This window comes from Lissotriton helveticus, chromosome 5_1 (assembly GCF_964261635.1).
Source record: "Lissotriton helveticus chromosome 5_1, aLisHel1.1, whole genome shotgun sequence".
In the NCBI taxonomy this organism is placed as follows: domain Eukaryota; kingdom Metazoa; phylum Chordata; class Amphibia; order Caudata; family Salamandridae; genus Lissotriton; species Lissotriton helveticus.
In genome coordinates, this window is record NC_136065.1 from 370473064 (window position 1) to 370499897 (window position 26834).

General features: G+C 48.7%; 1 protein-coding gene across 11 annotated transcripts in view; it reads left to right on the top strand.

The window, feature by feature from the left end:
- The window catches only part of UBR4 (ubiquitin protein ligase E3 component n-recognin 4), a 2329353-nt gene that overhangs the window by 2077364 nt on the left and 225155 nt on the right, over positions 1–26834 (top strand). For all 11 annotated transcript variants that reach the window (XM_078642504.1, XM_078642505.1, XM_078642507.1 and 8 more), the window contains 2 exons: positions 7846–7927; positions 8490–8663. In XM_078642504.1, coding sequence (XP_078498630.1) covers positions 7846–7927; positions 8490–8663 — 256 coding nt within the window. The remainder of the gene's footprint in view (positions 1–7845; positions 7928–8489; positions 8664–26834) is intronic.

Below are 26834 nucleotides of genomic sequence, written 5' to 3' on the forward strand. Positions count from 1 at the left end.
ATCGGGGGATCATTTGCGACTTCTGCAGGAGGAAGTTACGGCCCTCTTGGCCAAGGGGGCCATCGAGCGCGTTCCTGGGCCAGAAGTAGGGTGTGGTTGCTACCCCCACTACTTTCTGGTACCCAAGAAGGGCAAAGAGGGCCTACGCCCTATCTTGGACCTAAGGAACGTCAGCGGCTTCCTCCGGAAGGAGAAGTTCAAGATGCTGACACTGGCTCAGGTCCTAGCTGCCCTGGACCCATGAGACTGAATGGTAGCGTTGGACTTGCAGGACGCTTATTTCCACATCCTCGTCCTGCCCGCCCACTGGCGCTACCTGCGGTTCACGGTTGGCCACGAGCACTTTCAGTATACCGTACTCCCCTTCGGCCTTACCAGCGCCCCACGGGTGTTCACAAAGGTGATGGCGGTGGTCGCAGCTCATCTGCGCAGGTTAGGGGTTTCAGTCTTCCCCTACCTCGACGACTGGTTGTTGAAGGCGGGCTAGCCCCAGACAGTCGTCAGCCACCTCCAGACTACAGCAGATCTCCTGCACCGGCTGGGGTTCTCCATCAATGTGCCGAAGTCACACCTGTGCCCCTCTCAGAAGCTCCTTTTCATTGGAGCGGTTCTCGACTCAGCGCGGTTTCGGGTTTATCCACTCGAACAGCGGGTCCGGGATATTCAGGCTCTGATTCCCATCTTTCAGCCGTTATCCCGGGTCTCGGTCAGGTTGACGCTGCGGCTTCTGGGGCTGATGGCCTCCTGCATCCTGCTGGTGCATCACGCCAGGTGGCAGATGCGGGCTCTGCAGTGGGACCTTAAGTTTCAGTGGGCCCAGCATCAGGGCAACCTATCCGACCACGTCCTGATCTCGGAGGGCACTGCGAGACAGCTGCAGTGGTGGCTCACGGACCGCGATTGGGTCAGCGGCAGATCCCTCTTCCTTCCCCAACCGAAGCACGTAGTTGTGACGGATGCGTCCCTCCATTGCTGGAGAGGCCACATGGGAGAGGCGGAGATCAGAGGTCTCTGGTCTCCGGCGGAGGCCCGGCTCCACATCAACCTGTTGGAGTTACGGGCGATTTGTCTAGCACTGAAAGCATTCCTCCCCTCTGTCCGGGGGAGTGTAGTGCAGGTTGTAGGAGAGTGGGGTCTGCAATCCTATGGTCACCCCAGATTTTTGCTTTTTGCTTCACTGGTTTACGACTTTCCCTGGCTGTGGGCCTGCTAATCAGACCCACAGCCTATCTGTTCTCTCTCTAAATTGACAACCATGTACTTTAGGTGCATTTACCAATTGGTACTGGGCCAGCATATCAGTCCCTGTACACAGGGCATAGGTGTACCCAGGGCCTACCAGGGGCTGAAGCATGTATTATGCCACCCCTGGCTGGCCATCTAAATCTGACACAACTGGCTGCATGACAGCTGGGGCAAGGTGGTGTAAACACCCTTTGCTGTAGATATAGTATACCTATATCTAACCCTAAAATGGACACATATATCCCTATCAGTCACTCCTATGGAAGGCCTTATCAATCCTGAAGGCAGAGTGCTTGGAATTATGTGATATGGTGCTCTGGCATGAGCTGAGCCTGTTTGCAGCTTGCGGAACCAAGTCCTAATAGCTGTTCCATGATAACGCTATACCATATACTCTTAAGTGCATTATCAACCTCGCGGTTAAATGCGAACTCTGGTATAACATTATCAAAACATGTCGAGTAAGGTGTCATACGATTTGGAATACTACCCCCCTCGCCAATTCTGGCGACGGGGGTAGCATTCCACCCTTCTAGAGGGACACGACATGTATGTAACTGTGAACCCCGGTTAAAGTTAACTCGAGCCTCAGCATCACAAAATGGATGCTGCCACCACAGACACAAGTCTGACCTCCTGCTGCTGGGAGTCCTTCCAGCGGGGGAGGCTCAGACAAAGGGTTTCCTGCCTTGGGAGGTGCTAGCACCACCCCAGACAGGATTTTGTGTATTAGGTAGGCCAAGGCTGAAATGAATGAGACATGCCTGGGGCACACAAGGTGCCCTGTGCATACACCGGTTCCAACCAGTTGCTGGGGCACTCCAGCCCCAGCTCTGGCGGGAAACTGGACAAAGGATAGGGGGTGTAACCACCCCCCTTCCTGGTCCCACCCAGAGGAGGGACCTAGTCGTAGTGCAGCCCCCTTTAGCTGAATAAAGGTAGGAGCTGGTCCCATTCCCAGTTAGATTAATCTTGACAACTTCCACGAAGAACTCTTGATCTTCGACCTCCTGGACATCAGAAGACTGAAGAATCTCCCCTATGGTCAGGGAGTGACCATCCTGCTTCGCAGGCACCATCAAGCTCCTGTGCGGTTTGCTGCAAAGTCCTTTCATCCCGGAATCCGACGATCCAGCTCGACAAGACCCGGACCTCCAGACCTCTCTGACCTCTACCCACATCCACAGCACAGCTGGGACCCGTGGGTGCGACGAGCAACGTGAAGACGGCCATCTTGAAGAAACCTGCACAGCCCTTCCAGCACGACCCCCGAGTGACCCTCGAGAAAGTGCATTGGGGACTGAGAAGCCCCACACCAACGCAGCACCTGCATCAAAGACCAGCCCCCCAGCCTTCACGAGATCTGCGTGGGGCCCTTTTGCCTTGTTGCTGCTTTTCCTGTTGTCTGGTCACTTGCCGGCTGGCTTGTGACCTCTGAGACGACGACCCGAAGATTTCAACACTGCTAGTCTGGTCCCCCAGACTGGCCCTTGCTTCCTTGTGAAAGAGAAGCACCCCGGACCCTCCTGGTCCGAACCAGACGCCATCTTTGCTCCACCGCGTGGCTTGCATTAGCCAAGGCCTGTTGACCAGATCGACGATCCAACACCGCCATCAGCCGCAGACTACGTGGGACAGCTCGTGCCTCCAGCCTGGTCGTAAAGAACAGCTCCTGGTCCGCGCAGCTGCAGAGAGAAGCGACCCTTCCTTCACCTGAGCGCGGCGACAGCATCTCGTTCCCTCCTGGTTCCAGCACCGTCACTGGCTAGTGACCAAGACTCTGTCCCCTTCCCTTTCAGGACTTCTCCTTCCTAGTTCCATCCTTGGAACAACCGGACTCCTCCATCTGGCTGCCTGCCAGCAACTCCTTGTTTCAGGCATCACCGGGATCAACGCAGCGAACCCGACACCACTTCAGCCCTATGCACCCACAGCCTGTGGGTTAGGTAACTAAAGCTTCTAGGTGCTGAAGTCAGTGTCCACTATCCTAGTGTCCAGGTCCACATGTGGTTTTCCCTCCATCCAGCCGGGTTCGTCCGGAATCCGTAACTTTGTACACTGTAGCATCCATAGACGTTGGTACGCATCCCGCGTGAGAGTTTCCACTCTGCACGTGAGTCCCGTGGGCCTCCTGCTCCGTACTTACCTAGTTCGTAGCGTAGTCCCAGCGATCCTCCAGCCTCTGGATCTCCTTACAGTACTTTTCTTCCTCGCATTCCATTGTTCTTAGTATATGGTTTGTCGTGCCTGGGGGTCAGTGTTTGATTTGTTCAAACGCTCCGTCCATCATCCCCTTTTGTATCGCTTTGTTCGCCCTAAGTGTGGCAGGGTATACTCAGACGTGAGTCCCTTGTTCACTTGGCCACTGGATTCAAGATAGCCTGGCTGATGAGGATTATTAATCCGAAACCGGTCCCAGGATGCTTGTTTCCGGTCCAGGGAAGACATGGCTTGGCAGTTCGGGCTGGACTGTTCCCATTAGGCACAGGGTCAGACTGATTTGCATATAGCCATGTCTGAACTGGGGTGACTGAGTGAACTAAAGAATGGTGATGGATTAAACCCAGATCAGTTGACTGGGGGTGAGTGTTTGATTTGTTCAAACGCTCCGTCCATCATCCCCTTTTGTATCGCTTTGTCGTGCCCCTAAGGCACACGTGTAAATATTGTGCGAACTCGTATTTCCTTCCTAGTATTGTCATGTGCTTAGCCCTCTGATCTCATAAAGAGTTCAGAGGTGTTGTTATTAATAAATATATTGTTTATTTTCATAACAACCTGTGTGGTGTCCTTTCATTTGGTATTCAAGGGGTTATATTGTGGTAAAACAGCTGGCTTCACATGCCAAAAGAGTTTAGCCTAAGACTGCTTTGACCATGCTACCATTAGGATAGCTGGTCTATAAAGGTTGACTTACAACTAATCACCATAAGGGTTGTTTGGACTGATACAAGGTGGTCACTAGAACTAGTGAACATCATATATCAGGCCAACTTCTCACAGTTACTCCCACTACTTTCTGGTTCCCAAGAAGGGCAAAGGGGGCCTGCACCCTATCTTGTACCTCAGGAGCATCAACGTCTTCCTCCGGAAGGTGAAGTTCAAGATGCTGACGTTAGCTCAGGTCTTAGCTGCCCTGGACCCTGGAGACTGGATGGTAGCATTGGACTTGCAGGACACTTATTTCCATATTCCCGTCCTGCCGGCCTACCGGCATTACCTGCGGTTCATGGTAGGCCACGAGCACTTCCAGTTCACCAGGCTCCCCTTTGGCCTTACCAGCGCCCCACGGGTGTTCACGAAAGTGATGGCGGTGGTCGCATCTCATCTGCGCAGTTTAGGGGTGCCAGTCTTCCCCTACTTCGACGACTGGTTGTTGAAGGCGGGCTCGCCCCAGACAGTCGTCAGCCACCTTCAGACTACGGCCGACCTCCTGCACTTGCTGGGGTTTTCCATCAATGTGCCGAAGTCACACCTGTGTCCCTCTCAAAGTCTCCTCTTCATCGGAGCGGTTCTGGATTCGGCGCAGTTTCGGGTGTATCCTCCCGAACAGCGGGTTCGGGATATTCAGGCTCTGATTCCGATCTTTCAGCCTTTATCCCGGGTCTCGGTCAGGTTGACGCTGCGGCTTCTCCTGGGGCTGATGGCCTCCTGCATCCTTCTGGTGCAACACGCCAGGTGGCGGATGCGGGCTCTGCAGTGGGACCTGACGTCTCAGTGGGCCCAGCATCAGGGCAACCTGTCCGACCATGTCCGGATCAGGAGGGCACTGCGAGACAGTTGCAGTGGTGGCTCACGGACCGCGATTGGGTCAGCGACAGATCCCTCTCCCTTCCCCAACCGAAGCACGTATTTGTGACGGATGCGTCCCTCCAGGGCTGGGGGGGCCACATGGGAGAGGCGGAGATCATAGGACTCTGGTCTACGGCGGAGTCCCGGCTCCACATCAACCTTCTGGAGCTGCGGGCGATCCGGCTTGCACTGAAGGCATTCCTTCCCTCTGTCCGGGGAAGTGTAGTGCACGTGTTCACGGACAGCACCACCGCCATGTGGTACTCCAACAAACAGGGCGGGGTGAGGTCGTGGACCCTATGCTAGGAGGCTCTGCGCCTCTGGCAGTGGCTGGAACATCAGGGCGTGACCCTGGTGGTTCAACACCTGGCAGGTTCCCTGAACGCCAGGGCGGACGAACTCAGCCATCGGTGCATGATGGATCACGAATGGCGTCTGAACTCGGACGTGGCGCAAGGTCTCTTTCAGCAGTGGGGAGAGCCTTGGTTAGATCTATTCGCCACATAAGAGAACGCGCAATGTAATCAGTTCTGCGCGTTGAAATTTCCAAGACGGCACTCGCTCGGAGATGCTTTTCGTCGCGAGTGGAGTTGCGGTCTGTTGTACGCCTTTCCGCCTATACCACTTCTGCCCAGAGTGCTGAAGAAGATCAGGCGCGACCGGGCCCAAGTCATCCTTGTGGCTCCGGACTGGGCACGAAGATACTGGTATCCCGAGCTACTCAGCATGTCAGTCGATCCCCCGATTCGTCTGCCTCTTCAGGAGGACCTTCTGTTGCAGCAGCAGGGGACGGTCCTCCACCCAAATCTGTCCAGTCTCCACCTCCATGCGTGGAGATTGAGCAGCGACAGTTGAGGCCATTTGACTTGCCTCCTGAAGTCTGCGATGTAATTCTGGCAGCCAGGCGTCCCTCTACAAAATCGGTATACGCCTGCAGGTGGAACAAATTTGTGGCATGGAGCACAGCAAAGGCTGTGGATCCACTCTCTGCCCCCCTTTCTGAGGTTCTCCTCTTCCTCCTTTCTCTTGCCCAGCAGGGCTCTGCTCTGGGCACTATTAAGGGCTATCTCTCTGACATTTCCGCTTTGTTAAGGCTACCTGATCAGCCCTCTTTGTTCAAGTCCCCGCTGTAAATAGATTCTTGAAAGGCATGACTCATATGTTTCCCACTGTTCCTTTTGTGATGCCGCAGTGGGACTTGAACCTTGTTCTAACTTATCTGATGTGCGCTCCTTTTGATCCACTTCATAACTGTTCTCTTAGTCTTCTCACTCTTAAGACTGCATTCCTGGTTGCCATCACCTCTGCCAGGAGAGTGAGTGAGCTCCAGGCCCTTTCTTCACAACCTCCTTTCCTTTCTGTCCATCCGGACAAAGTTGTGTTGCGGACGCGACCCTCTTTCCTGCCCAAGGTAGTCACAGCCTTCCACATTGGGCAGTCCATCACCTTGTCCACCTTTTTTCCGCCTCCGCATCCCTCGAAAGAGGAAGAGAGGCTCCACTGTCTGGACCCAAAACGTGCGCTCTCATACTATCTGGATCGCACACGCCAGTTCCGGGTGGATGACCAACTCTTTGTTGGTTAAGTTGGCGCTAAGAAGGGACGGGCGGTGGACAAACAAACCATCTCTCGTGAGTCGTCTTGTGCATCAAGATTTGCTACTCCTTGGCGCAACTACTTGTGTAATGATATATCTGTAAGAGACATTAGTTAGTGATAGATTCTATACCGCCCCACCCATCCTCCCGGTTCTGCGGACTGATTACTAGGGTTAAGGTCATCCCTTTCAGGGCCCCAGTTTTTATGCACCAATGGTCAGTATCTTGCATGGCTCTGCGTTCCTGGCGCGGAAAGTCGTGTACAGAACTGGCATCGGCGCACATATGTGGCGCCTAAGTACTCTCCATGATGTCATCTCTGCGCTGACGACGCCAGTGATGGACGCGTAGCCGCAGGACGCCATCTACTGGCACTCACGGGTACTGCGAAGGAGAAAAATTTTCCGGATCCAATCTGACGCCTGGGGATATTCTAAGGTATGGAATCTACCACTAACTAATGTCTCTTACAGATATATCTTTACACAAGTAGAAACTTGTGCTTATAGTAGTCTTAGCTTTAGTTAAGAGAAGAAGTGTTCTGACAACCACATTTCTCAGTAGAATATGCTAAAAGGCTCATCATTGATAAAAACAGAATCTGAATCCCATTAATTCACCTTCATTCCGAAACTTCTTCCAATTTTACTAAGCCGATATTTTGTTTTACAGCTGTTTTTGCAGAATCCAAAAATATCTGGAGTTGCACCTACTTATACAACAGACAAGAAAGAACTCCAGGCTGTTAAATTAAACAAATAAACACTCAAATTCTAACCAGCTGCTCATAGCCTTTGTTACGAACATTAGAGTGAACCGTTCTATGCAATGCTTCCCTCAATTGATAGTTTTCCCATGTAATATTATTTATAGATAAGCATGTAATTTACTGAAAGGGCTACAGTCTATCCAACAAGAGGAAATATGACTATATCATTTGGCCAAGCTTAAGTCCCAGCTAATCTGTGCTTGCTGCTCTTGAACAGCTGAATAATGTGGATGAGCTTTGTTTTAATTTGGTTTTAAAGTACCTATGTATTTAAATACGCAGATGATTCCTGGCTAGTCATGGAATATTGAAAGCATGTAAGCTGTGACATTTTTGGTCTGATATCCATTTCTTTTATAAAGTCATAGATTTTATGGGTAGCTACTTCATCATCCTAACAGGCCTTACACTTATGCTTGCTTTTTGTTTTGTTTTTATCAGGAGATTGCACGATTGCTTTCACTGGAGGAGGCGACTCTCAGCACAGATCTGCAGCAAGGATACGCCTTGAAGAGCCTAACTGGTACATGCCGCTTTGACAGTCCCCCTAGTTCAGGCACAATGTATAGTACCCTGATTGAGACCACTGTATGCAAAGACCCTTGTGTAGGCACAGTATGTTGAACACCAAGTGAGACTTTGCATGCAGAGCCTTAAATTGATGAGGGCACGGTGTTCTGAGCCATGAATGGGAAAGAGGTATGTGTTGTGCTGATGGTTCGCGAAGTATGTAGAAACGAGACTGAGTCTGAGGCTATGATGTGTGGCACTCCTATCTTGTACAGAACTTCAATTAATGATTAATGCATAGAGCCAGTGGCACATCATGCTTAGCCCTCACCGAGAGCAAAGGGTGCTTGATGTCCAGCACATAAGAGCCTGTTTGGACACTGGTAGCAGGCTTGTGATAGTCTGCAATATCTTTTTTTAACTGATGGTCAAAGTTTGCAGATTATTTTTTACAATTTTATTAGTGAGACACATTGCCTACCTTTGGAATGTAAGCTTCATTATGTTGCTTAGTTAGTATGTCATCAATTCCTAATGATTTAATTTTCATTCTTCTCTTGATATTTTTTTTCAAGGTCTTCTGTCCTCATTTGTGGAAGTGGAGTCCATCAAGCGTCACTTTAAAAGCAGACTGGTGGGCACCGTGCTAAATGGCTACCTGTGCCTCCGTAAACTTGTGGTGCAAAGGACAAAGCTGATCGATGAGACACAGGATATGCTGTTGGAGATGCTGGAGGACATGACCACAGGTAGATTTGTCTGGGTGTGATAGTTGTGATTGCCCCAAGCATGAGTTTAACACTGCCCTAAACAGTAGGTAAAGTAGAGCATGAATGACCATAAAGAGGAGTACAGGTAGAACTGAGGAGACCATGTAGATGACCACATGTTGGGGAAGGAGATGTGATTTTGTAGTGGACAAAAAATAGAGCTAGTGTTTCACTGATGGTGACTACAGGTAGGCAGGAGCACGTGTGGCAGTGTTTAGTATCACAAGTAGAGAATACCTTTTGGAATACTAAAGGTTTGACTCTGGCGAGTTCGTATAGGGATGAAAGTAATCTGAGAAGTAGTTAGTCCGACATTCGTGATTAACACACAGCAGTCTAGTGCCGCACTGAAGATGAACATGAGTGGGGAAACAAGTGTTGCATTGTGGTTACAATGGGGTAACATTGAGAAAAAACTGGTTTGACACTAGAATTGAACAATGATAGATAGGACTTTGTGAAACGTCACTTTAGCTCAGATTCAGACACTGGCGGGGATCACAGATAAAGTTGATGTGCATGGTAGTTAGCCACAGGTAAAGGGAACTTTTTGCCTAGAGATTTGGTTTGCACACGGAGACTGGAAGTAGTCCAGCTGAGCTCTTGTGGATCCGTGGGAAGATGGCCAGGGCCGGTCAAGCAGAGCGGAGATGTCTGGTGGGCGTGTAGGAGGAGTGGCGGTAGTTGAGGGATGCAGGTCCAGTGTTGTGCAGTGTTATGTAGGCATGTGTTAGGAGCTTGAAGGTTATTCATTTGTTAATCAAGAGCCAGTGAAGGTCTCAGGTGCCCGGTGATGTGGCAGGGGATTTCAGGATGAGTCTGGCTGTGACATTCTGGATGTTCTGCAAGTTCTTTTGTAGTTTTTGGGTAGTTCCGGCATAGAGTGTGCTGCCGTCGTCGAGTCTGCTGCTGACAAGTGCGTGGGTGACAGGACTGTGGATTCGCGAATCCACTGCAAGGATCCGTGCCCCCAGATATCTATATTTTTTAAACCTATCTCTATAACTACTGAACAAATTTACAGCAAATCACAAAAAGCACGCTTTCTGGACCAACATCTAGCTTTCTGCCAAATGTGGTGTAATTCCGTTCAGTCGTTCAGCTATAGTTGTGTTCAAAATCACTATGAGAAAATGTGTTGTGGGACCCAACTTTTTTCTCGAACCCCTACTTGACGGATTCCCATGAAACTTTCAACACAGCAGCTGAACCGCCGGTAGCAAAAGTTTTAAAACTTTTGTGAAGATTAGTCAAGCGGTGCCAAGGTTAGCAGCCCTTCACCCCGTGACCAGGTCGCCACTCCCACCAACGCTGTAGCATGAGGCAGCCTTCCCTCCGCGCTTCTTAGACCAATTTGAATCCCCTTCCCCGGTCATCAGGTGCATAGGTGGTAACTTTAATATTAATTTTATTTTATTTTTAATCTTAATTTTTGTTTCTCACAGCTCATTTTCCTGATGGTTGTTTTGTCTTACAGTTACTTTACATTGTGTTGGCTTTAATGTTTCTCAGACCCAGTCCGTTAGTTTATTTGCCATTGTTTCAAATTCCTATCCCGATGTGCTCAAGCTCTGCTTCTGCTGCACAGCGTGGCAGCGTTCCCGTGGCGTTTCTCCTTCACCCGACTGGTCCCCAGCGCCAATCCAGCACAGCCCCTCCCATCCCACCTCGTCTATTTAATGGAGGCTGCTACATGCACCCAAGGCAATGCCGTCTGCGCCCGTCCGTGACTCAACTGTTCCCGCGCCAAGAACCCTGCATTTTCGCAACGCTGATGCTACTACTCTGCTGATCTCTGCACCTTGAACCCAACCCTCAACAATAACTGCTGCCTTGAATGTGATTTTTCACCCTCCAGCACATAGTATCATCATGCAATAAGTACAGTAATGTATCAGATTTCAACAGATTCTTGTGTTCTTTAATTGGTTCTTGAGTCTTTAGCCAACACATGTTTCGTCGCATCAGGGAATCAATTCAGCGACTTCATCAGGGCTGATAACTTGTTAGGTACTGTTTGTCTTTCTGCCAGTTATACTTCTGTCCCGGCTTGCATATCTACGAACGCCGGGTAAAATTTCCTGCTCTCCAGACTCCAGCATGTTACTGCTTCGACTGTCTTCTTTCCTGGTGTACCCTAATTCGGTGTGGTGACCACTGTCTTCCTGGAATATGAGCGAGTATTCTCCGGACTTTGCTGCCTTGCATCACCGCACATGACGCAAGGCAAGGACCCTTCGCCTGCGCCCACTGCTGTTCGATGCAAGCCCACCCTAGTCAAATGCCATGATGCCCTGCCAAGACCAAATGCGGTTTCAACTCAACTGCATCTTGCTGAACGTCAGATCTCTCTGCAAACACTCCACAGATATCTGGGACACCATCACCAGCCTCACCACCAACGTGACCATCACCAAAACTTGGTTCACCCCAACATCGGCCCCTGACATTGTGGCAGCAACCCCGACTGGATACAAGATGAAGCTCTGATACCTCACAAATGAACACCGAGGTGGCATAGCAATCATACACATGGAATTTATCACCTGCACAGTTGCCACTGACGATACCACACCCACAATGGAGCACATGAATTTCCAGATCCACCCAACTCCAAAACCACCCTAAAAGGCACCCTTGCATACAGACCACCAGGACCTCGCTCAGGCATCAGCGATACCAAAGCCGAACACATCACCCCGAACGCCGTCGACTCAGACTGCTACATCTTACTCGGAAACCTTAGCTTCCACCTAGACGACCACACTGAAGCCAAAGCAAATAACCTCCTAGAAAGATTACACAATATCTGCCTCAGACAGTAACCAAGCCGACTCAGAGCAGGACATACCTTCGATCCCATCTTTACATCCGGCAACTGAGTCAAAATCAGTCACACATCTGATCTCTCCTGGACAAACCATGCCTTAGTACAATTTATCCTCATGGGCTCACTTCGGCCCCCCGCCCCCCAACCATAACAACGCTCCCTACCGCAACTGGACCAGCATAACCCAGCAACTTAGGACGAATGCACTCAGCTGCACTAAGCCCATCACCTCCCCAACATGTACCAATTAATGCAGAACTTCAACAGCTGGATCATCAATTCAGCCAACCAAGTCACCCCACCAGGAACCCCCAAGGCCCACAGACCCACTGTGAGAAAGTGAGTTTCTGTTGCAGTACCCCCCCCCCCCCCCCCACACACACACACACACTTTTTACCTGATGCACTTTTCCTTGGTGTGCCCTGGGTCCCTGCCAATCAGGTACCCAGGGCCTGTGTTCCTTCTTTAAAAACTATACTAAAGCCTAACCCCAATTGGCATCTCTGGCCACATGTCAGCCCCTAGTAAATGGTACCCTAGGTACCCAGGGCATTGTGACCAGAGAAGACCCCTAATGGCTGCAGCACTTATTGTGCCACCCTTAGGGCCCCTGTACCTTGACACCCACACACTGCCTTTGCAGGCTGAGTGTCTAGGTGCAGAACTAAACAAAGAGTCGACATGGCACACGTCCCTGTGTGCCATGCCCACAAGCCCACTGCCCTGGCATACATCAGCCACCCCTCTAGCTGGGTGCCCTATGCCAGTGGTATGGGCACAGGTGCATGAGCCCTGTGCCCCTACAGTACCCAGGGCCATTCCTGGGCACTGTAAGTGCAGTGATGCCATTAAGAGTATATGGTGCTGGGAGGTTGTGATTACGAACTCCACAGCACCATAATGGCTACACTGAACACTGACAAGTTTGATATCAAACTTCTCAGCACATTAAACCCACACTGATGCCAGTGTGGGATTTAATGTAAAATGCACTACAGAGGGCATCTTAGAGATGCCCCCTGAAACCTAACCTACAATCCATGTCTTGTCTGAGAGGCTGCCACACAGCAGACATGTTGCTGGACTCCTGGGTAGAGAGCCCCCCCCCTATCCTGGGCCTGCAACAATGCACATCCTGGGACGAGGTGCCAAGTCTCCTCCCCCAGGATGGGCAGGGGAAGCTTCAAAGGCATTCCGCCTTTGTGAGTTACTCCAGACCACTTGCTGTACTCAGCAACTGGCCCCCACCAGTTCTGACCCACACTCTGGCGGGAAACCCTACCTCAGAAAGGGGAGTGTGCCAGCCTGTGCCAACTCCACCCCTCAGGTGGGAGAGGCGAGGTGATGCACGACCCCGGGCTCCGGTCATCTTGAAGATGGGAGCCCTGCCCAATCACAGCTAGGATCCTGCCCCCCTCCCACAGGAGAGGAGCAGGCTAGCGGGTGTACCCACCCCAGGACAGGGACCCATTGGTCCCTGCCCTTGCCCTACCTGTAACGCCCCTAAATTTAGTATTTAGGGGCACCCTAAACCTTTTTGCACAGATCCAGATTCCGAAACAAGAAAGAAGAACAAGAAGCAAGAGCTGCTAAAAAGAGGAAGACACCAACTGATTTGGCCCCAGCCCTACCGGCCTGTCGACCCTCGAACCTGCTCCTGCTAAACCCCGGCGTCTCCAGTGGTCAGCAACCTCAAAAGCCCCGGAGGACCTGACTGCCTTGTGACTCTGACTACCTGGGTCTTCCACGAACAGTGGTACTGCTCAAAGCAAGTAACAAGCCCTGGCATCAGCCCTGAACCGCGAACCCTGCACACTCTGCACCCACCAAGCCTGGCCTGTGCCAGAGTGAATCAAGACCCTGAGGACGTCCCCCCGGCGATCCTGACCTGGAATCCAGTGCCCAAGGACCCTCCTCGACGACCGCGGGGATGCCTGCAGCCTCAGGACAAGGGACCCCTCCAACCGCGACCAGCAGGGGGTAAGATTTCCCGATCTCAAAAGACACCCCGGCGCCCCATGGCTCCCTATGCCCAACTCCTGGGTGCCTACCTATCCTCCAAGATCCCAACTTACCCCTCGAAGTGTTGGTCGCACCAGAGGATCCTCCGTCCCCGAGCCTGCACCCTTTGTTCCTTTTTCAAGATCTCCATTGAATAACATTGAGCGCCCAATGGCTCAAAAGCACTCTGCACCCAGCCGCCCGAGTGCCCCTGGCAGTGCAACCTGTACCCTATCCTACTTCCCCATTTGCCCTGAGCAAATGACCAGGAGCCCAGGTCCCACAGCCGCGTGGCCTGCTAGCCAGCAGCCACCAACCGAAGGCCCCCTGCCTCCCCTTGGATAACGTTGGGCCTAACTACCTCTGCACCCGGCTGCCCCTGTGCACCTGAGGGTGTACCAACTGTACCTACCTAACCCTGGGGGATCTCTGAGTCTATGCCCAGAACCTTAACTTCACCAGTCGAGTACTCACCAGAAAACCGATGACTCACTTTCCTGCCATACGATAACATTGACTGGTTTGACTCGAAAAATCTTCTGTGTGATGTTTTGAAACTTTAAAATATTCATCTAAAATCAGCCGAATAACGAATTCCGAAGTACTCACCTGTGATCAGGAGAGAAGCCAGTACTGTACCTTGTAGCCCAGTACTGAACCACATAAGTAATCCTAACCGGTTTTACTAGTAACCTGAATTTTCTCCATAGGAATCCATAGTCTGCTTTTCTATGAAATCTCTTCCAAGTGAAGTTTTGAAACTTTAAAATATTCATCTAAATTCAGCCGAATATCGAATTCCGAAGTACTCACCTGTAATCAGGAGAGAAGCCAGTACTGTACCGTGTAGCCCAGTACTGAACCACAAAAGTAATCCTAACCGGGTTTACTAGTAACCTGAATTTTCTCTATAGGAATCCATAGTCTGCTTTTCTATGAATTCTCTTCTAAGTGTGAAGTTTTGAAACTTTAAAATATTCATCTAAAATCAGCCGAATAACAAATTCCGAAGTACTCGTCTGTAATCAGGAGAGAGGCCAGTACTGTACCTTGTAGCCCAGTACTGAACCACAAAAGTAATCCTAACCGGGTTTACTAGTAACCTGAATTTTCTCCATAGGAATCCATAGTCTGCTTTTCTATGAAATCTCTTCGAAGTGTGAAGTTTTGAAACTTTAAAATATTCCTATAAAATCAGTCGAATGCCGAATTCCGAAGTACTCCCCTGTGATCAGGAGATAAGCCGGTACTGTACCTTGTAGCCCAGTACTGATCCGCAAAAGTAATCCTAACCGGGTTTACTAGTAATCTGAATTTTCTCCATAGGAATCCATTGTCTGCTTTTAAATGAAATTTCTTCTGTCTGCTTTTGAAAACTTGAAATATTTCTTAAAAATCGTACCTACTACTGAAACGTAATTGCTTACCTGTTTTCAGTAGAGACCCCAGTGCCAGACCTAGGAGCCCAGTCCTGGATTACAAAAGTAACGCAAACGTACTGTACCTGTAACCTGAATTTTCTCCCATTGAATAACATTGCTAGATTTTCGCTGAAAAGTTTGTAAGTGTGAACTTTTAAAATACCTTTTTATTCTTTAAAAATCATTGCAATAACTAAAACGTTTTTACTAAACTTGTTTCAGCTTAGACCCCAGCACTGAATCTAGTAATCGATAAAGTAATCAGCTGCATTTATGTAGAAAAACCCCATTGAGCTCAATGTTAAATTGTGTTTAGAATTGTGTTGCCTACTGCAACCATTGTACCTATTGTGTTTACAAAGTTTATTGCCTCTTTGAAAAGTAATTACATAAGAGTACTCGTATCGAGAAAAGTATATTTTGATACCTGTTGGTTCTAAAAATAAAACTATATATTTTGATATAAAAACAATTGGCCTGGAGTTCAGTCCTTGAGTGTGTGAAACCCTTTGCTGACTGAGTGTGTACAACAAACGCTTTACACTGTCCTCTGGTACTGCCTTAATTCTCGACCCAGCTACCACTTTTGAGAGTAAGGTCAGCCCTGACTTTAACCTCTGTTATACCTCTGGGGTTTGTGGGCTCTATACACACTGTACCTTACTTTGGACCAGTATATATAGAGCCACTTTCTCACACCCACCAAACAAGCCACCTTGTACACCCCAGAATTAAGCAAGTAAAAACAGTAATGCAAAGGAATGGAAAGAAAATGGAGAACCAGCAAGAACAAAAACGACTGCAAAACCTACAAAACGGCCCTCAACAAATACCATCGCCTCATGAAATCAACTAAAAAAGACTCCATTTCCCTCCGCATAGAAGCCAGCCTCAATCACACTACTTGAATTATTTGAATTATATTATTGAACTATTCTGATTATACGATACTAGGTGATTTTAATTTTCATCTAGAAGCTACTAATGACAGAGATTCTTCAGCTTTAATTTAGGACCTCTCATCAGCGGGTCTTAAACTAATGATCTCTGCTCCCACCCACCAGGCTGGACACCCCCTCGACGGCCTATTTACTAATAACCCCCATATCATTTCGTCCTCAGTAAAACCTTTAGCATCGACAGACCACGCTGCAGTAATGTTTACTATTGTAACCAGAAACTATAAAAAAATGTACATATCACAACTCGCTCTCATGTCCAATTTTGAGATTGGAAGAATATGGATGGCTCAATCCTACAGTCCACCTTGGCCTCCACTCAACCAAAGGACACAACAGAACCACACATAGCCTCTGAGAACTACAATGTTTGGCTTAATAATGCCTTTACCACATTAGCACCTTCTAAAAAAATGCTGCCCAACCATAACACACCGTCTGCCCCTTGGTTTTCCGAAACCCTTAGACTAGAAAGGCAACGGTGCAGAAACTTAGAAAGGCGTTGGCGTAAAGATTATGATAATAACGATAGAGCTCTATATAAAAAAGCATTGGCCACATATAGAAAACTATTAATCACAGAGAAACGAAAATTTTATCTCGAACAAATAGTCAGCTAAAAACTCTACTAAAAAACGTTATCAAGTTGTCACGAAATTGTCTATTACACCAACATGTACCACCATAGAACCATCCCAAGATCTGTGTAATGACCTGGCGGACTTTTTTAAACTTAAGGTCAATGACATCTTCTCTAATTTTACCGCCAAAGTGACCACTGAACCTAGCCCCAATAAGAGCAACAACTCCCCCCCCCCCCCCCCCCCCAGTTTTTTGTGAATTCAATCAAATTTCTCCAACGCAGATAGATGAACTTATGACAACTATTAAATCAGGATCACCACTTGATCCATGTCCATCTTTGATTCTTAAGCCCGTGACTAATTTGATAGCCCCAGCCCTTACAAACATTTGCAATTCCATGTTTCTTTCTGGTTCTTACACGTCGATCTGGAAGAAAGTAATCATCAAACCTTTACTGAAAAAAACAAATCTGGATCCCTCAGAACCCAAAAGCTATCGACCGATTGCATCCCTCCCCTTTCCGTCTAAAATATTCGAGAAAATCATGAACTGTCAGCTGGCCAATTATATTGATCAGAACAACCTCCTTGATAAACCCCAATTTGGGTTTAGAAAAGGGCATGGGACAGAAACAGCGCTGATAAAAGCAGCAGATGAAGTCAGACTGATTATGGATCAAGGGGGCGCAGCAGTCCTTATATTATTGGACTTGTCTTCAGCCTTCGACACGGTCGATCACAACATCTTGATCGACCGTGTAGCCCACATTGGCATTCAGGGTAAACCCAAATCTCTTCTGACTTCCTTTCTGTCTGGCCGCGTACAGTCTGTCAGTCTGGGTGGCTTCTACTCTCCTGTTTTCACCTTACATTGCGGTGTTCCCCAAGGATACTCGCTAAGTCCGACACTATTTAACATCTATGTGTCGGACTTGGCGAGGGTCATTAAATCGTATGGAATTGGGTTGACATCATACGCCGATGACACTCAGTTAGTACTAGCCATCCATAACAACGGAGGAGCAGTTGCGACCAACTTTCAGAAAGGCATGATGGCCGTCAGCTCCTGGATGGATCACAACTGCTTAAAATTTTATTCAGATAAGACGGAGGTCTTGATCTTCGGTAGCTTGACCCCGTCTTGGTCCCCAGTATGGTGGCCTCCGGACCTAGGTGCCCCCCATTACCGTTCACCAAAGTCAGGAACTTAGGGGTACTGTTTGATAATAAGTTATAATTTCTGAGCCATGCTAACGCAGTGGTTTCTGCTTCCTTTTACACTCTTAGGATGGTTAAGAAAATACTGCCTTTCCTCCCCCCTAGTGCAGGCAAGACCCTTATGTGTACCTTGGTATTGTCCAAGGTCGATTACTGTAATGGTCTGCTACTAAATGCCCAAGAACAAGTCTTTAACAAGCTGCAACTAATCCAGAAGGCGGCTGCTAGAATTCTTACCTGTACACCAAAATGCTCCTCCATCACCCCCATTGTTCGCCAACTTCACTGGCTCCCAAAAGAACCTTACGCTCATCCTCAGCTCATTTGCCCCCAATCCCACGTACAAAAAAAGTGAATTGGGGAGACAGACGATTCATAGTGGCTGTGTCCAGATTGTGGAACTCCCTTCCCCACTATATAAACATTAGTCCTTCCTTAATGACATTTCAGAAACAATTAAAAACATGGCTTTTTAATCAGTAATAAGTCAGAGCTCCCCCTCAGCACATGATTTGAGCAGCGCCGAGACACCTCAGGGTATTTGCGCGCTATATAAATTGTATAAATAAATTAAATAAATAAATAAATTGAACCACCACGTGATGTTCCACCAACCCACAAGAGACCTCCGCTCCGCACACCTCGCCCTCGTATGCACTCCTCGAATCTGCCTCTCCCGCATCGGAGGACACTCCTTCTCCTATCTCACTGCCATATCCTAGAACGCCCTCTCACTCCACCTAGGCACCGCACCATCACTGATCACCTTCAGGTAGGCGCTAAAGATCTGGCTCTTCGACCGACACGACCAACTAGCACCTGGGTACACCCCGGAGTGATTAGCTGCGCTCTACATGTGATTGGTTGAAATCTATTGGCAAAACAAAAATCCCTTTCCTATAGAAACATGGTCCTAACTACCTACTGGCAACCGCCAGTGGTATGTGTATGTATGTGTGTGTGTGTGTGTGTGTGTATGTGTGTGTGTGTGTGTGTGTGTGTGTGTGTGTGTATATCACTGTTTTAAACAAATAAAACCCCTGAAAGTCTCCAGTTATAGTTATCTCAAGTAACTATAACTTTTGCCCTACAGTAAATATAACTCATGCTCCCGCCATTGTGTTGTCAACAATGATTCCATTTTAGATTTTGCAGTGATATTATCAATGATGTCATCGACCATGTCATGAATTATATAATATGGGAGGTAATTAGCCATGCATGGTGAGGGCGCGAGTAAGTTACTTAAGGGCACTGTAGGAAAGTACCCCTTTATGACATGGTCACCCCTACTTTGTGCACTGGGTTCCTGCTAACCAGGTCCCCAGTGCCGGATCTTTTTCCCTAAACTGTGTAGTTGTACCCCAATTGCCAATATCTTTAACACCCTCGGTAAGTCCCTAGTAAAGGATACTATTGGTACCTAGGGCATGGGATACTAAAGAGGGTCGCTAAGGGCTGCAGCATGTATTTTGCCACCCTAAGGACCCCTCACCAAACCCATGCAAACTGCCATTCCAGGCTGTGTGTCTTGATGCAGACAAAATTGAACACAACTTGGCACTCCGCCCTGTGTGCCATTCCTGCAGAAAGTGCATGCCGTTTTGGTTTACATGTGTGGGAATAACTGCTTGAGCAGATAGGCCCTGTGCTGGCCAGTTCAAGTACTGCCAGTACAAGTGACCAGAGAAGTCATTTTAAGTGCATGTACTGGACACTGGTCAAAAACCAGTTCCCTAACTACATGATGGCTTCACTGAACCTAAAGATGTTTGGTGTCAAACATCTTGTATTAATAAACCCACACTGATTTCAGTGATGAATTTATTAATACATGCACCCAGAGGACACCTTAGAGGTGCCCCCTGAAGACCTACCAACTAAATAGTGTGCTGGCTGACTAGTTCTGACCAGCCTGCCACCGCAGACGATTTTCTGACCCCGGGGCTGAGATCCTACACTATCAGGAGGTCTGGACAAAGCCTGCTCTGGCAGGAGTGTTTACACAACCTTCCAACAGGAAGACCTGTAAATTCGCATTCCAATGCAGGGAGATTCAAAGAACACACAGCCTTTGGCATGCAAATCTGGCTTCCCTAAGAGGTGAGGGGGTGCCAACACCACTGCCCAGGGCCCATTTGGCACCTCAACAAGCAGGAAAATTAATAGTCAGAGAGGCATGTCCACCCTCAGGCTAGTTTCACCCTTAAAGTGGGCTACCCAATGTGGATATAAAATTTCAAAGTCTGCCATTTTGCTGATGGCAGAATTAGGATCTCTGGGACAGGGTTATGCCCACTTCCCATAGGAAGTGGTCACATAAGTGGTTATGTAGCCCATTAGCTACTACCCTACACTCCCCTAACACCACTACATCTAGTATTTAGGGGAACCTCTGGCACTGGGAAATCTGTGTCCTCCTTCATATTTGGTCAGTAGGAATCTGAAGAGCCTCGAGAAGCAAGGACTGGCGGGAAGCAACTAACTTGACACCAACCCTGCCGGCCTGTCTGCTGTTCCCGACAAACGTGCACCAGAGTAGTCTCGTCCTGCAGCTGCTACGCCTCCAAAATCCTGCGAGGACTCCCTGGCTTCAACAAAGACCCAGGAACTCCCATGGAATATCAGAGCTGCTTCCCTGCATCCTGCAGGCACTCCAAAAGAACTGAGAGGACTCCGAACTGCAGCAAACCTGACACCGGAAACCACTACTGCACACGTTCCCCCTAGCCCAAGCTTAAGTGGGCCAGTGGTGCCCGTGTGGTTCCCCAACCCTCCAGAGACAAAGCCCACAGTGGACTCGCCAACGTCGCCTGCAGCCTTTTTGCGCAGGCCCCCCTCACCGCGAGTGTTTCAAGGTATTAAACAATATGCTTCTCTGCAACAACAGCAGCAGCAGGGGAATCACCTCTACACGCAATACAGAGGTAAATAAAATGCCCTACTCCTTTCTCCCTCCTCCTCTTCCTCATCTTCTTCCCCAGCTACCAGAGGGAGGCATCCCTTGCTCACCTATCTGAAAGAAAGCCCTAGTTATAGATGTAGGAGAGTAGGATCTGCTTCCTATTGTTACCCTCACTTTTTGCTGTGTTTCACTGGTTTACCGACTTTAGTCTGGCTGTGGCCCTGCTAATCAGGACCACAGCCTAGCTGTTCTCTCTCTAAATTGGTTACCTGTACATTAGGTACACTCCAGATTGGTTCCTGGGTTACCCTTGCGAGTCCCTGGTATATGGTACCAAGGGCATAGGTACCCCAGTGGCATACCAGGGGCTAACGCATGTATTATGCCACCCCTGAGAAGCCTTCCAAAATGGCACCACAGGTCTGCACTTGCAGCCTGGGTAAGGTGGTGTAAGCACCCCTTACTTAGATATAGTATACCTATATCTACATATATATATATATATATATATATATATAGATATAGATATAGATATAGATATAGATAGATATATAGATATAGATATATATATATATATATATATATAGATATATATATATAGACATATATATATAGACATATATATAGATATATATATATAGACATATATATATAGACATATATATATCCAACACAAGTTTTCAAAATTATATATATAAACCTATGAGCCACTCCTATGGCAGGCCTTGACAATCCTGAAGGCAGAGTGCTTGGTTTTGTTTGATAGGGTGCCCTAGCATGAGCTGAGCCCCTCTGCAGCTTTCGGAATCCCTTCCTTATAGCTGTTCTATGATATAGCCATACCATATTCTCTTAAGCGCATTATAATCCTCGCGGTTAATGCTAACTTTGGAATGGCTTTATCAAAACATGTCGTATTTGGTGTCAAACACTTTAGAATCCTAACCACCCCCCCCCCCCCCCACCAGTTATGGCGGCGGGGGTAGAATTCCACCCTTCTATTGGGAGAAGACATGTACACACTTACTTACCCGGTAAATGTTCAAAAGAGCCCCAGCATCACAATATGGATGCTGCTGCCACAGTCTGAACTCCTGCTGCTGGACGAAACTCCAGTAGGGGAGGCCGGGACAATAGATTTCCTGTCCAGGGACCTCCCCAGACAGGCTTTAGTGTATTGGGGCAGGGTGGGTTGCATTCAGTGAATGCTTTTCAGACACTGCCTGGGGCACACAGGGTGTCCCATGCATTTCCCAGTTCAAACCAGTTGCTGGGGCACTGAGCCCCAGCTCTGGCGTGAAACTGGACAAAGGGGAAGGGGTGTATCCACCCCCTCCCCAGGTCCTCCCATAGGTGGGACCCTAGAGTTAGTCCAACCCCTAAACCTAGTATAAGTATAGAAACCCAGTCCCTAGGACTTTTGATTACCCTGGACAAAACTCTGATATGAAAATCTTGGACCTTTGACATTCCATATCGAATGGAAGACGGAAGAAATCTCCCTTGGGGTCAAGGAGTGACCCCCCTGTTCAAACATGCACCAAAGAAGCATATTGCCGGTCTGCATTTTCAAGGCTCCCGACGGATCCCGAAGAATCTGCGACACAGGACACGGACTTTCAGACATCTCCGAGGCTGACACAAAATCTGAGACCTGTAGCTATCACCAGAGACGTGGGACAGGAACTCCTGGACTTCCGGCACATTTGCTAGTGCATCGAATTCCCGAGCTTTCCCGAAGTTGTGCATTGGGCTACTTGTAGACCAAGCCCTGAGCACCTTTTGCCTCGAAGATTGTGGGCCTACACTTCATGAGTGTTCCGTGGGCCCGCTTTCAGCATTTCAGCTCAAGGCACCTTCGCGATCCCTAGTCCGTCAACTGGTGGGTCCCCACGAAGGACAATCCTTTGTTAGTGGAGCTTCCCTGGTTGCTCCAGACGTGCCCTGACTCCAAAGGGTGAGTCCCTCAGACCTTGCTGGTCTGCACCGAAGCCAATCTTGTCATCTTGCATGGGTTGCTGTTGCCAAGGCTTGTTGGGTCCAATCCGGATACCGACGCTGCAGCACTCGACATCTGATGTGGGACAGTTCGAATCCAGCTCCTGGTTGTCGTCGACGCCTCTTGGACCTTGTGGCTGAGAAGTCAAGCTTCACCTACTTCACTTGAAAGCACTCCACATCGGCTGGCATCTTCTTGTCCCCATCCTGGTCACTGGCTAGTGACCCAGACTCTGTCCCCTCTGCTTTCAGGTTCTTCAGATCTCCGATCAACCCTTGGATCCATCTGGACACTCTTCACCTGGACGCCTGCAGCACTTCTTTGCAGCTCTTCATTGAAAACCCGACACGAAAAGACACCTATGCACCCGGCTTCCCTGGGTGAGATTACATGAGTACTTCGATGCTCCCGTGGGTCTTGACTCTCGAAGTGTTCCGTACTGAAAGGGTTTTACTGTAGTCTACTCCTAAGTGTCCTTATTCTTTAAAATTGTAACTCTAACTTTCTCCATAGAAGTCAATGGTGATTCGCGGCTGTGTTTAGACACTGCACGCGTCCCTCGTCGGTCTCCTGCGTCCTTACCTTGGGGTGGTTCCTGGTTGCCCCAGCGGTTCTACAGGCTCTAGGCCTGGTCTCTGTGTTGAGAGCGGTACTTATACCACTTTCTTAGTATATGGTTTGTGAGGCCCCTAGGGCAAAACGTATACTGTGCTAATTTACTGTGTGCTATTTAAGTTCTTGTATTGTACTTTTGCCTCTAGCCTCATAAAGAGACTAGAGGGGTTGTGTTTAGAATAAATATATATATTTTTTATATATACCTGGTGTGGTGCTCTTTCATTTGATCATTCAAGAGATTATAGACTGGTAAAACAAGCCGCTTTACATTCCTTCAAGACTTAGCCTGAAGGCTGCTCTCCACAGCTACCACTAGGATAGCTTTCTATAAAGGTTGCCTAAACCTACCATCAATAAGGGTCGTTTGGACTGGTGCAAGGTGCCCACTAGAATAGTGGACATCATATGCCAGGCCAACTTCTCACAATAGGTTCCTTACCTTAGAATTACCCCCATGCGTCCGACTTGATCCAGAAAGTTTTCTCGTCAGCAGTGCCTCTGCTTGTCGGAAGGTGCCGTCGGTCGGCTCCGCGTTTGTCGTTGGCGTCGTGTCGCCGGGATGATATCGCTGTAGCTACTTAGACGCTACTTAGGCTCCGGGTGACCCCTCTCCTCTCCCAAAACCCCACCCCTGAGAGCTTTGTGGACCAAACCTTTACCTCCAAGAGCGCATTCCCTACCGCCCCACCAGAGAGGGAATCCAAGAAGATGGACCATCTTGGGAAGAAGATTTTCTCTTCCGCCAGCTTGGGACTGCAGTCGGTAAACACTGCATGTCTGTTGGGCCGTTATTCCCACTCTGTGAGAGATACGGTTGCGCAGGTGCTGCCTCAGTGTCTGGAGGAGGCCCGGACAGTGCTCTCCCAGTCTATTGACACAGGGAGGAATGCGGCGAAGTTTACCATCCGTTGAGGGCTGGATACCGGGACTCTCTAGGCAGTATGATTTCCACGTCGGTATCCCTTCGATGCTACACCTGGATGAGATCGACTGGCTTTTCTGGGGATGTCCAGAATACTCTCATGGACATGCCCTGTGATGGCCATGCCCTGTGATGGCCATCGCCTTTTTGGCGACAAAGCGAGCAATGCTCTAGAGCGTTTCAAGGACTCGCGGGCTACGGCCTAGTGCTTGGGCCTCTCGAGCTGCCCTGCGCAGTCTGCTTTAAGCCCCTTTTGTGGCTACAGAAGGTGTTCCCCACTACGTTCGGCCTAGAGCCAGAGGCCGACGCAAGTTCCCCAATCTTAGCGCGCCCGGGGACGTGGGAAACACCGTCATGGGTTCAGGGGGCCAGTGGGTGGGCCAGTCCAAGGGACATGTTCCCTCCTGTCCCTTTCGTAATGCCTCAGTGGGACTTGAATCTTATTCTGACTTATTTGATGTGTGCTCCTTTTGAGCAACTTCACAACTGTCCTCTTCGTCTTCTCACTTTAAATACTGCTTTCCTGGTAGCCATCACCTCTGCCAGAAGAGTGAGTGAGCTCCAGGCTCTTTCTTCTAAACCTCCTTTTCTTTCTGTCTATCCGGTCAAAGTTGTCCCTGCGAACACATCCATCTTTTCTGCCCAAGGTTGTCACTGCCTTTCACATCGGGCAGGCGATCACTTTGCCTACCTTCTTTCCACCTCCACATCCTACAAAAGAGGAAGATAAGCTCCACCGTCTGGACCCAAAACATGTGCTCTCATTCTATCTAAACCGACACAACAGTTCTAGGTGGATGATCCGCTCTTTGTTGGCTACGTGGGCGACAAGCAAGGTCGGGCCGTGCACAAGCGGACCATCTCTCGGTGGGTCGTTCTGTACATCAAAGCATGTTACTCTTTGGCTAGAAAGGAGCCTCCAGTAGGGCTACGTGCTCATTCTCCCAGAGCGACGGCCACCACTACTGCTTTCAGACAGAGAGTCCCCTTGCATGACAACTCAGGCAGCTACGTGGACCTCGTTGCACACGTTTACTAAGCACTACTACCTGGACAGCCAAGTCTGGAGAGACGGCTTCTTTAGCCGTTCTGTTCTCCAGGATTTTCTGGTGTGATCTTGGTTCGCAGATCCACCTCTGGGTTTGGTATCTATTCTAAGGTAAGGAATCTATCACCAACATGTTTCTTTCAGATGCACAAATTACTTTCCTTCGGTAACGATATATCCGTAAGAAACATTAGTTAGTGATAGAATCCTTACCGCCCCACCCTTCCTCCCCGTTCTGCGAACTGATTTCTAGGGTTCAGGTCATCCCTTTCAGGGCCCTAGTTTTGTGCACAAGTGGTCGGGGTCTTGCATGGCTCTGTGTTTCTGGCGCAGAAAGTAGTGTACAGAACTGACGTCAGTGCGCGAGGGCAGCATCTAAGTAGCAACCGTGACGTAAACTTGTCGACACGACGCCAACGACAAACGTGGAGCCGACCAATGCTACTTTCCGACGCACAGAGGTACTGCTGACGATAAAACGTTCCGGATCTAGTCTGCCGCCTGGGGGGTAATTCTAAGGTGAGAAATCTGTAACTAACCTATGTTTCTTACAGATATATTGTTACCGAAGCATGGAGCATGGAAAATCATTAATTCAGAACTTTAGGTCTTACAAGTTATAGAAAGGCTGTGTATCCTACCTTTCAAACAATCACCACCTCCCCCCCCCCCATCCCCTACCCCACACAGGCAAACTTTGTAACAATCACATAAATCAAGGTTTTGAACTGGTTCTTCAAAATAAAAACAAAAAAGTTAAAAATCCTATCCCTAGCTCAGGTTCTGCTGGGCTGAAAGCGGAAGATTGACCTGCAGGATGCTTATTTCGACTTCTCAGTTCTGCAGTCGCACAGGAAGTTCCTTCACTTCATAGTCAGATCTGAACATTACCAGTTTGCTGTCTTATCGCTTAACCACCTTTCCGTACCTTACTCACTATCTCTACAAGATACATAAACGAATTTCAGGTGCTGAGTGTAAAGCCCCACTTCACTACCTTCTGCCTAAACAAACTGGTATTACAAACCAAGGCTCACTTCCTGTCAAAAGTGGTTTCTCCCTTCCACATGGGTCAGTCCATCACCCTTTTCCACATTTTGCCTTCCTCCATATCCTACAAATGAGAAGGAAAGACTTCATCCTCTTGATCCCAATAGAGTTGTCAGCTTCTAAGCAGACAGAATACATGAACTCAGACTGGATAATCAACACTTTGTGGGATATGCTGGAAAGATGAAAGGTAAGGCAGTCCAAAAAACGACATTGTCAAGCTAGATTATCCTGTGCATCAAGATCTGCTATTGGGCCTTATTCTTCCGAGAGCCAAATATTTTTCAGCTCTAGCAAGAGTGCCTGTGGTGGATAACTGCAAAGCAGCATCTTGGTCCTCCCTTCACACTTTTGTGGGAAACACTGTTTAGATTCCGAAGTGAGGAGGGATAGTCACTTCACTCATTCAGTTCTTCAGAATTTTTTGCTGTTTACAGACATGCACCTACCACCTGATGTGGGACTGCTTGGGGAATCTTTTCAAAAGGTGTGGAATCTCAGTAGCGCTCTTTCTTTTGGATACTATGTCTACCTGCAGATTTCTCACTGACCCTCCCACATTCCAGCTGTATGGGTGTCTACCAATAGTTCTGT